Source organism: Netta rufina (assembly GCF_964035555.1).
Source record: "Netta rufina genome assembly, chromosome: 1".
In the NCBI taxonomy this organism is placed as follows: Eukaryota; Metazoa; Chordata; class Aves; order Anseriformes; family Anatidae; genus Netta; species Netta rufina.
Genome location: NC_140123.1, coordinates 96,655,584 through 96,667,643, shown reverse-complemented (window position 1 = coordinate 96,667,643; position 12,060 = coordinate 96,655,584). Strand labels below are relative to the sequence as shown.

At 37.9% G+C, this 12,060-nt stretch overlaps 1 protein-coding gene across 1 annotated transcript in view; it reads left to right on the top strand.

Moving 5' to 3' along the window:
* SON (SON DNA and RNA binding protein) overlaps window positions 1-12,060 on the top strand; it is a gene marked incomplete at its 5' end in the record, with an annotated part of 36,796 nt that extends 24,736 nt beyond the window's left edge. The window contains 4 exons of the mRNA XM_084288719.1: window positions 5,169-5,316; window positions 9,493-9,561; window positions 9,644-9,759; window positions 10,237-12,060. Coding sequence (XP_084144845.1) covers window positions 5,169-5,316; window positions 9,493-9,561; window positions 9,644-9,759; window positions 10,237-10,395 — 492 coding nt within the window. The 3' untranslated portion in view covers window positions 10,396-12,060. The remainder of the gene's footprint in view (window positions 1-5,168; window positions 5,317-9,492; window positions 9,562-9,643; window positions 9,760-10,236) is intronic.

Below are 12,060 nucleotides of genomic sequence, written 5' to 3'. Positions count from 1 at the left end.
TTTGACATTAAAAGATATATTTGTAATTTTCATCTACTAGTAGGGCTATGGGACTTTTTGGGATATGTGGCATGTGTAAATTACTGCAATTTTCTGACTAAAGATGGAGTTTACTCCAGGCGATTAGGATTTCATAGGAGATTTCCATAAGAGAGCACGTGCCATAAGAGGACTTGTGGATGTGTACTGGTTAGCAGAAACAGAGGCAGTGTCAGCTAGGTATTTGGTGATCAGGTGAAGAGAACATCGGTAAACAGAACATCTGACAAGTACACACGTTGTGCTCGACAGAGGTAATGACCAATCCAGGTAGCTGTAACGAAACAGAACAGCAGTGCCAGGAGGGGAGAAGATCTAAGGTACTTAGAGAACTTGTGTGATAAATGCTTTTGTCACTTTGCATTTCCTGGATTTCAGCTTGCCATTTTTTGTTTTTTAAACGTTAAAAATGACTCTGGAGAGGTAATATGTACTCACACCAAAATATGTTCGGAATTTCAGTTTTATCTCAACCAAGTTTTGAGGGACTTAGCTACTGAAACAGTTCCGTGACACATTTGAATGAGTGACATACCAATTAGGAGTAAGGTGTGTTTTTTTAAAGTAATACACTAATTCATGATGTTTATGCGTAGGGTTCTGAGCAGTATTCGTAGAGGAATGATAATGTTGTTAGGCTTCTTTATGGTTACAACAATTACGAACAATAATATCTTTTTCTTCTGAAAAGTGGTTTGTTTCAGTTTATCATCACTGGTGTAATCAGTTCACAAATAGGACTCGTTCTGGAGGTTGCTTCTTTTTTTATTTCTTCTCACAAATACACAGTATTGATTGAATAAATGTCAAATCAGTGGAAGCAGTCAAATTTTTTTCCAAGCGAATTCTCTTGAGGTCTGCTTAATCAGACTTTTAGCACAGTCACCACTTGATTCTGGATTTACCATCTTAATTCAATGGCCTGAACTTGCTCTCCAAAACAAGGTTTTTGCAACGTTTTACATGCACAGAGTAATGCTTGGGGTTTGTTTCATTTCGTTGTGCTAAAGCATGACAAGCAATTTTACAGTGGCCTCTAAAATGCTGTTTTTTGTGCAATAAGTTCTGAAAAATTGGATCTTTTCTTCCATTCTTCACAATCTAGCCATAGTAGCTGAATAAAACGCTAATGATAGAGGTAAAAGTAAGTCTTGTGATTATTACTTGCACAAGGACTGGTATGTCTCTTGCCAAGCTGACCTTTTAGCAAGGCAACCTATGAAAATACCGGTATTCTTACTGCCGTATGTGTCACACAAGGAGCTTTATTTGGAAATGAAAGCCAGGTGTCAAGGCAAACCAGCCATGTTATATTGATTGGTTATACCGGGCTGGCTTCTGCTCAGTCCTCAAGATGTTTTTTTTCAACTATCCTCAGCTTGGTTTCGATTGATTGTCTGCAAAAGCTGTGAACAGAAATCCTGAAGCTGATTGTGAGCGTAGTTTTTGTAAGGCATTTGATGGGATCCTTTGGAAAGATGCTCCCCCTCTCGTACTGGGGAAAGAATGTGGCTTCAGCTAAAAGTGCCTCAGGTTGTATAATGGAAAACTCGGTTGCTTTGCAAGTTTCACCAAAAATACTTCACTCATAAGTTCTTGGAAATCATTCTTAAAGTAATCTGGAGACAGCCCGTTGAGCTACAGCTGGAACTAACTGCTGGCCTTTAAGGCTTTGTTGTGCTTTGCTTAATAAATCATTGCTCAAAAGAAAGAAACCTGCCTTCTGACAGAACCTGGGCTTTAATGCCACATCAGCTTTGTGAGAAGGAACAGGTATTTTCAAAGAACGTCCGTTGATAATGTGCTTCAAGACCTCTCAAATAATATTTTGGAAACTGCAGCTGCTATTTTATAGTTTTATTTAATCCCGTATATTATCTTTTTTTTCCCTAAAGATAGCTGTTGCAGTAAAAGAATGGTGACTGTGTAGTTCACATTGTCTTTAAGCAAAAAGCAGCAAAATGATCTTTCAAGTGTGATTTATTTTTTTTTGTTAAAGCCCCATACATGCTAATTTTGGCATTTGTAGTTTATTTTGTAGTTTATTTTTGATTAGTGATGCTGATTTCTCCCCTTCTCTCCTAATTTGTTGCCCTAAAGTGCCTTAAAAAAGGGGAATAATTTTTAGTTAAAATTACTGGGGAAAAAACAAAACAAAACAAAACAAAAACAAACAAACAAAAAAAAAAACCAACAAACAAACAAAAAAAAACAGCTCCTAACTGATCAGGTTTTACTGTGTAGCCTGCTTTTTAAAGAAAAGTTAGTGACAGGAGAATTTGGCATGTTAGTTGTCTCCATCTGCTGGCAGAATGGAAATGTGCTTTAATTGGCTGACTTCATGGAATTCAGAGATCAAGAGGAAAGATGGCATCAAATTTTTGTGCTGCTTTACTCAATTTGGGATTAAAGAAAGAAATATTATAGTTATTTTCTAAATAATTCATTCTGACAACAGAAACCAAGTACTTAGAAACCGGAGGTTAGTTGTATTCAATACTATTCAATTTGATACGGACCAGATCTGCAGGGGTACCTGGCTGTTAAGCACTTTGTGGGACAGAAGAAGCCTTTTACCATTTTTAAAACTGAAAAGATGCTTATATCTTGCTTCCTTACTCTTGTTATCATTTCTAATATTTAAAATTTTTAAATATCATTAGAAGCATAGCACTAATTTTTACTTATACTCCGTTAAAGCATGGAGTACATTTGTTTGTATTGAATTACAAGAAAGAAAAGAGGCACATAGAACATAATTTTACAGGCAACATTAGTGTTTTGTATTTGTTTTCTTACTTAAAATTTTTTTTGAAGAATATTTTTCCCTACTGCCGTCCTTCTTTGCTTCATTAATAATCTGAATCAAAGTAGGCATCTTCCAGCTCTCTTCGTATTGGTGCTAGGCTTACTTGGTTTAGCATTTTAGTGTGATGCCCAAGTACAACTGTTCTGTAATGAAACAAAACTTAATCATTTCTAAGTCCTTGTTGTCTTGCTTATGCTGTGCATGTTAAAAAATCAGCACAATATTTAAAAAGAAAAAGCACAAACTACCCAAGTTATCACATAGGATTGTGAATCCATATACTAAAACAGATGTGGTTTTGCCTTTTTATTTTGATTTTTTTTCTTTAATAAACTGCATTTTGGAATTTAAACCTCCTTATTTCCAATATCTGGAATTTATTCTGTTAATTATTGTATCGGAGCTCAGGGCGTTAATTTTCAACCTGGAATATCGCTGCCTCAATTTTTTCCCTTTTTCTTTATACATTACCCCGACCCTCAAACTGGTACGTTTGCAGGTGTGCTTAGAAAGCTGTGTCACAGTCAAATGACCTCGTCAAGAAATGTCACTCTTTCACTTGTGAACTGAATACACGCTGGTGATAATGAAACAGATGCTTACATTGAAAATTCTATCATTGCAAAGCAGGTACAAAAGAGGAATCGGAACCCAGGGTGACATTGACTGGGGTTTGTATCATTCTCGGCATGGTTGCCCTTTTCTTATGAGAGGTTCCTGGAAAAGAGAGGGGAGAATGAAAATGGAAGTAAGTAAAAGCCATTCTAGGTGTCTAGATCGAGGCAGTCTGTATGGAGGAAGTGATTGTCTCTGCACACACACACTGCATGATCTGCACCAGTCCAAACAAAAGTGAAACTGGAGAGGTGGGTTTAACCTCTCTGCTCTTCCATCAGAGCGCCCTGTGAGTAAATGCAGCATCCAGTTGCATGACTGATAGGTATTTCCTTCACTGGTTAATAGGTAAATATTTGGAGAAGTCTTACCACAACCTTCAGGATTTTTTTTTTTAATCTTCTTAACACCATGAATAGCGGGGATTACACACATGCGTTATTGGCGTGCATCAGTTGCAAATGTTGAAAAGTTAATCCCCTTAAAAATCCGTGATCCTTGGTCTCTGCAAAAGTAAGACTTCTGGTTTTATTTACTTCCAAATTGGAACCAAGGAACTCTTGTCAGTCTTTGTCCAAATCTCGGAAATGCTTACTTTTGCAAGCACAACTCAAAATTCAGGAGGAGAAAAACAACAACAACAAAAAAAGGTTCTACTAATTTGCTTTGATAGTAAGTAAAATTTCTACAAAACTACTAGGCATTGTATCCTCTAACCTACTATGAGAAATAACTGATGGACTTATCAGTGCCAGTGTGTAAACTTGTATATTTTAAGACAAGCAATTTTTTGCCGTGATGGAAATGATTGACTTACTTACTTGGGTCAGTGGGTGGGGCAGAAGAGAGATGATAGTTCACAGAATAACCTGTGAACTTTCACCCCTCTATATGGAAACTTGTTTCAGGGTCAAATCCTTGTAGCTGCCTTCTTGCCACGGTCAATGCCAGCCCTACTATTCACAACACTGCGGCCATCGAGGCCTAGGTACGTAAACATTTAAGGAGTTTTTAAAGTTCTTTACATCAAAACAGATTTTTAAAATTTCTGTTTATAAGCTTTCGACAGTTAACAGCTATTGTGTTAATGATGATTTGAAAGAATGTGACGACTACTGCTGCTAAACTGTGTGGCTAAGCGCCTTTTGTTCCTTTAAAAAAAGAGAGAAAAGAAAAGCCTGTATCTGTTTCATGTGGATTTTCAGTGTAGAACTTGAATGTGCAACTGCCGTGTAATAAAATGGGGAAACTTTTTATGTTTAAAGTACGCGTAAACACGATTTGAATGTCATTACTAAATGTGCTTGTATTTTGTTCAATAAATAGGTACACTTGGCACAACTGTTGCCAGTTAAACAGTTAACACTGCCTCCATTCACGAGATGCGAAGAGACGCATTGGAACCAGAGTAGTGTGTTTAAAACTGAACGGTTATCATTTTGTTAAGTTCGTACGTCGGAAATGGGTCACTTGCCACTTTTGGATTGTGCTAGGATTTTCTTAAGTTGTTCTTTTTTGGCAATATTGATTTGTGTATTGTGTGTCTGCGTGAATTCTGGTTTATACGGCTGTAATAAAGCTAAGGTGTATTTTTCTGAATTGAGTCTGTGAAAGGTTGTTAGGAACATTTTTGGAAGCTCCCACTTAAGTTTTAAAATCCCAGTCCTAACTTTAGGATTTGTTTTACTTTTCTTTTTCTGGATAGGATCAGTTCTTAAGAGCAGCCCCTGTAACTGGAGGAATGGGAGCTCAACTGATGAGAAAAATGGGCTGGAGAGAAGGAGAAGGGCTTGGAAAAAACAAAGAAGGCAGTGTTGAACCTATTATGGTTGATTTTAAGACCGATCGAAAAGGTAAGCACTTCTTAAATGTTGTATGGCAGTATAAACTTCTTACGCATATTTTGAAGATAGGCAAAGTAATTTTTGAAGTAGTAAGCTTTTTCTAGGTTCACTTCCACGGAGAAAATGAAAAGGGTGATGTAGGTGATCTTGATGCTAGTGTTTCAAGGCCTGGATTAATTTTATAGGTCCTGTCCTTAAGCCTGGGAACACTTCCAGAAGTGTTCTTCTTCGTCCAGCTTCCCCTGACTATCACCTTCTACTTTAAAAAGGGTTTCTTAGCTCTTAAACGAGGGATATGCCTCAGTTTAATGTTTGGAAAAGGCAAGACAGAGAAATGAGTTGTGGAAAAACCACTGCGGTTGGTCTGGAGAAAGTGGCTGAAGCAGGAATGGGGCAGGATGTAAGGACTGCTTAACTTTAAATTGTGGTGAAGGACAGAGCTGGGAGCTGCAGAGCTGAGTTACAGCTGCCTTTCAGCTGAAGTCCTGACGTGAATGGAGCGTCACGCTGATTTTTAGGTCTTCCAAATGGATGGTTTGCTTTCTTAGCCATCTGATATACCTGCTTCTCCATTTCCTAGCCTGATCCTGTGACAGCCACGTCTCCTCAACTGCAGTGATGTTTCCCTGCTTGCTTTCAAATGTTGTCTTAGCATCCTTTCCTCTTCATAAAGTCCGTGGCCGCAGGTAGAAAACTGTTGCACTGGTCTCATTTGATTCAAGAGAACAAACTTTTTACTTACAGGCTGCCTAAAGTGGCAGCATGATTTATACAGTTGACCATCTTGCCAGCATATCCAGCAAGACTTCAGTGTTCAGAGGAGATGTTGATGAAAACTTTCCATCTGAAATACCTATTCAAATTTTGAACATTGTACGTAAAAAGATACAGAATTGTAGCAGTTAAGATTTATCATTTAATTATTCTAATATGCATGTTATCAAAGTAAACAACTTAGCACTGACTGCAGGAAAGCATTCTTATTTGCTAGCCTCTTCAATATTAAAAATAAAATAAAAAAACAAATTGCACCCCAGAGTGGGGATTTTTATTATGTTATATAGATAACATCTAAAATTAAAGCATAAAATATTTTTAATTATAAAATTATTTCTAACTTCTGTCAATGCTCATAATTAAAGAAGAAAGCAAAGCATGTAACTGGAAATATGAAGCTTGTTTGCAGAGATGCTGTTAGTTCTAAGTACAGAGACAGTTCAGTACTGCTCAGTTGATCAAACTCATTAAAGTGTTAATTTATACAATTTGAATATTAAGGGAGAACATGAGAAATCTTGCCCAAGCTAGGAAAAGATCCATTGCTTTCTGAATTCTGAAGACCTAGTAGCGTAGTACGGTTTCACAACCAGAGAAGTGCAACAGTCTCAAAATACAGAACACAATAATACAGACATCTTGGTTTAACATGAACAATGATAAAACTTGCTTTTCAGTTGTTTGTCTTCTGTGCAACTTTTCCATTTAAAGGGGGAAAAAAAAAAAGATACTCTGGTGACAGTTACTGTCAGGAAATTCTTCGAAAAATGTTCTCTTTGTTCATGTTACTCATTTACTGTGGTCTTTGTAGATGCTGTGTTGTAGAGTTCTCACCGCTGGTAAGAGTTCCTTCAATTTAGCTTGATTATTTATCAGTCAGAGGGAAGAAATTGAAACCAGAAATTTGAGGATTGTTCTTAAGCAGCCTGCGTTACATAGTGGTGGCTTTTTGTGGTGAGGAGGGAAGAGTTGGCTCTGTACGTTATATTGCTTGCTTCTTCTCACATCGTAGGAAAGAGGAAGCTATTGCTGCGCACCCTGTGAACCCTTCTACTGATAAAATAATTCTTGGGATGCACACTTTCATTACAGCTCAAATTTCTGGTTCTAAAAGTGTGCCCCAGGATCTTCCACGTGGTTTCAGATACAAATTTCCTTAACACTTGCAGAATTTTAAATTGAAATTTCAAGGATCAAGCCCAAAGTTCAAAGCCAGGATAAGGTCCTCTTTGAGCTGGGCATGCTGTCACAGATAGTTTGCTGTCTCTCCTTCATACAGCTTATTTCTCAATTACATGAGGAAGAAATTAGGTGGAGCTAAAAGACATCAACTCCTAGCACTTGATGGATTCATCTTTAAATACTGATAAGCTTAGTGATGGATGGGTTTTGCTTTATTTTTACCTATTTTTTATATTTGGTTATTATCATACTGAGTCTTCTGTTATTCTCACAAAAATCTGTTCTGTGTTGATAAAGAATACGCCTGGCTCAAAATTAAGAAATATATTTATAAGGTGACAACTTGCATTATGAAGAAGCAATGCTTCATGCATTACAAGGAAGGAATTGAGCAGTGGTGATACATTCAAGAAACGTAGCTGAAAAGCTTCTTCATACGCAAGTGTTCTTGAATGCTTAAACGTATAAAAAAGTCAAATTTTCTTAAGTTCTTTGTGGAGGTTTAAAGACCGTTGAAGTGAAGGCTTAGAGAAAAAACGTTCAGCACGTGTATATCACTGAAAATCAGGCTGAGGTCTTAAAATGGGGTCTGTCAGTCATTAAGAAAAAAAACACAACCAAAAGAAAACAAAAACACAGAAACCTTCACATTTTTAGAACTTATTCACAAAATAAAATACTACTTCTAAATACAGGAACAAGCAGTTTACAGAAGAGATGTTCAGTAAGCTTCACTAAGACATGAACCAAAAAGTTGTCTGCCTGTGTCATAGGTTTCCATTAGACCCTGCTTTCTTGGATAGTGGTTCAGATCTGTGGTCCTCTGGTAGAATTGAAATTAAAAACCTTCTTGAACACTGCTGTTGGTCTCTGTACAAAGACACTTGCTCCACCAGTTCTGAGTGAAAAGCAGAGCTAATCAAAGTCTGTCGCAGCTTTTCTGAGAATCCCTCTTGAGCAGCCAGGGACAAGATGTGGAAGATGAGTGCCAGGGACTTGGAGTGAGGGAGACACAGTATTAATGCACGAGTGATGTAAGAATTGTTTGTTCGGAGGAACTCTTTGGTTATTTTGGATATAAACTTCTTTAATGAAAAACAACAAAAAAAAATACAATTTTCATTTTGATATCTATGGGGATTTAATGCTACTTGAAAAGTCCATATTTAAGAGCTGCATGAATATTAGGATGAAAATCTAGTAAGGAGGGGAGAATTTTCTTTTAAAGCAAAAACAAAAAGCCAACAAAAATAAGCTGAAGGAACAGGAGGAAACTGGAAACAAATGCAGTATCTCCCTGTCTTTATTCACCAAAGCAAGGAACAGAAACAAAAATTGAGGTAAGAAACAAAGTACCGTTGAAGGATTGAAGTCAGAGAAATTCTGAACCACCAGGCAGATACTTTGTTCATTTGCAGCTACTTAAGGTAAGGGCAAACTGAATTGAAGGAAACGTGAGTCTTTTCATGAGTATGGTGTGGTTATTGATATTTGGTACATTTTTGACGATTGTTATATTTTATCCTTTACTCTTGAAGATTTTGAAAAGGAAAGTGTTCTGCTGTTACGTTTCACAGTGGCTTCCACTGAAACTTGTGCTCTGTTTATTACCTTTGGGCCCAGTTGCATGCTTTTCTGCTATTTTATGTTCAGATGCAATTGAAATCACTAACTGGGCTCTGAACTTGTCCATTAAAAAATAAATAAATTTGAATACTCTTAAATAAAGAGAGCACATGTTATAAGGATGCTATTATTTGATACAGTAAAAGGACATACTAAGTACAGTTGATACTGGTCAATTGATGTACTTCACATGCTTGGCATGTTAAGGGCAAACTGTTAAGGTAGTGGATGGCTTTTGGGTTGCACAACAGTGGTAAAAATACTGAATGAGAAAATGGTTTGAAGTTTCTCTCATTCAGTGTTTCTCCAAAGAGGGTGCAGAAAACCAGATGTTTCCTGACTTGCTTAAGACTGCTCAAAAGTTTCTGCTAGTTGGCTTGCTAAGAATCTTACGGGAGCACTTGAGAAGGACGTTGTCTGTAGTATGGAGATAAAAAGAAAGTGCTGGATGAAAGGGAAGTTTGAAAGACTTCTGGGAAGACAGTCGTACGATGTCACCATGTTTTTGTCTCCACTGCTGTGTGTTAATGCTTTCCTTAGGAGAATACAGAAACTGTAAGGTGAGAATCATAAATATAAACTTGATCATGTTTTTTCTAGGGCTTGTTGCTGTGGGAGAGAAGGCACAAAAGAGATCTGGACATTACATTGTGATGAAGGATCTTTCAGGTGAGAATCTTATCTTGAAAAACTCATTCAAAATGATTGCTCTGGTAGCAGCACTGCAATTTCACATTATTTTATCCTTAAGGTAAACATCCAGTTTCTGCATTGATGGAGATCTGTAACAAAAGAAGATGGTCACCACCTGAGTTTGTGTTGGTGGATGATAGTGGGCCTGATCATCGCAAACACTTCATCTTCAAGGTACGTTTGAATATCCTTGCTTGCTGTTCGTTACTCTATTAAAAGGTGGTATTAAATTTCTTTGTATTTGTGTATTCCAGGCTGGTGCGTGCTGGGCAATGTCTCAGTGCTAAACTTTCAGTCCAGTTTCTGTAAAGGCCAAGTCAGATCTCTTAAGCACGTAAAAGTGTAAATCCATCGAGAAACTCTGATCTCGTTCCACTTGTTAGTGAAATGATTCACTTGTGTGGAGTCACAGTCTCGCTTCTTATTTGCAGATGTTGTTTTAAGTCTTGATGTTTTAGATAGTGAGCAAGGCTTAGTTATTTCTGTCTGATCTTAGAATGTGGTCTTTGTTTTCTCATGTGATTATCTTCTATTAATAATTACCATTTGGAAATGATTACGCTCACAGACTAAAAAGGAATTCTGTCTGCCCCTGAAAGGGAAACAAAGAGGCTCTTGCTAACACATCTCTTTTCCCTCTCTCTCAAACAGGTGAGAGTCAATGGAAATGAATATAGGCCTACTTTTGCCAGCCTTAATAAGAAGCATGCTAAAGCCACAGCAGCAACTGCGGCTCTCCAAGCGATGGGACTTGTACCAAAGGAAAGCATGGTTAATACCACCATGTTTAGGAGTGCCTCACACCGCTAGATATTGTTTTTTATATTGACATTATTTCAGATAATTTTACTCTGCACAAAAATGGTATTTGCCCTGTCATGTTGTAAATACATTGGCAATTCCCACGTTGTAAAAACTTGTACAGACACCTTCAGGTTTTTCTTTTGTACCATCAAAATGTATTTAAATCATACTTAGTTTTTGGTATGTTTATATTGTTTACATTAGTGATGTAATTATTTCTTAAATGACTAAATCAGACGACAGACTCTGGAGGCATCAGTAATCTAAACCCTTGTTTTAAAACTCATGCAATTTCTCTTCAATATGGAATGTTAACACTTTCATACTGTTTTGTACGATGCTGCAGTTTTCCCTGGTCTCGGTAAAGCTACTCTCGCACTTTTGCCTACAGCTGGTAAAAGGCCACGCAGCTTACCTTAGTCTAGTCAAGGCTGGCGTGTACTGCTGGACAGATACTGGGCCAGTACTGTTACCCCTGTGAGAACGCAAGCAGTGGTAGCCCTGTTGTACAGTGTTAATTAACGCTGCGGCTTCTCTTGGAGTTTTGGTTGGGGGTTCAACTCAGTGGTGCACTGCAACTGGCCATGCAGCCCATACTCTAGGACACACGTGATTAGGCAAAAGACTTGCTGAAAAAAGGGATGGCAGAAAGTCCAGCAATGGAAACCGATGAGACTTGGCGATTTCAAAGCGACTCTCCCTGCATGTTCTGAGAAGGGAGATAACGGAGTTGTCTATTCCAAACAAAATTAACACACTGCCTGATGTTGATTGTATGGATTTGTGGTTAATGTGAATTTTAAAGTCTAACAAATCTACAACTGGATTGGGGGGAGGGAGGGGATAGAATGATGCTTAAATTGTTGTACCCAACTTGGTCAATAAAGCAGCACAAGTTCATAATCTTAATCACTGGTCAGTAAACAGTAATTAAAATCGATGCCAAAAGAGCTTTGTGAAGAAACGCACAGTATAAAATTGCCCTTTACGAGGAGTAGCGGCAGCTGTTAGGGCTGCGGAATCTCTTTAGTCATGTTCAGTTGCTTTAGACTCTTACCAAATTACGTCCTTGGGCTGACATTTTCCGTAACGGTACTCTGCCCTCAAGGAGACAACCTGATCCAGAGTTTTGGCAGTTTGATAAGGGAAAGGAGGTAGAAGGCTTCTCCTTTTATTTTTTTTCCCCTCTTAATTTAAGAAGTATTAGTTCTTTAGCTATGTGCACTTTGAATTGGCAAGGGCATTGTACACGTTTTGCCAGATGTGTCTGTGTTAGGAGCAGACTGCCAGGACTTCTGTATGGATTGTAGTGGTGCAGGTGCTTACTTCCGAAAAGTCTTTGAGGTCTTTGTGTATTACATCTACTGACCAGAGCTTCAACGGGGACAGGAACAAAATATATTTGTACGCAGTAAGACTGTGCTCAGGCCTAAAGTGAATGAATGACCTTTGCGATGGCAGTAGGATCTTGGAGGTGAAGAATTACTAGTAGCTCTTCTTCCACAAAGTAAGTTATTTGTGTGTATTCTCTCAACTGTTACTGAATGAGGTCTCTTTCTTTGCCCTAAATGAACAAGTACCAATGTCTCATTTTGCATACAGCAGAGAAGAGGTACTGGGTTCTCTACCACGCACCCAAGAAATAAAACTCCTTATTAGTCTATCAAAGCA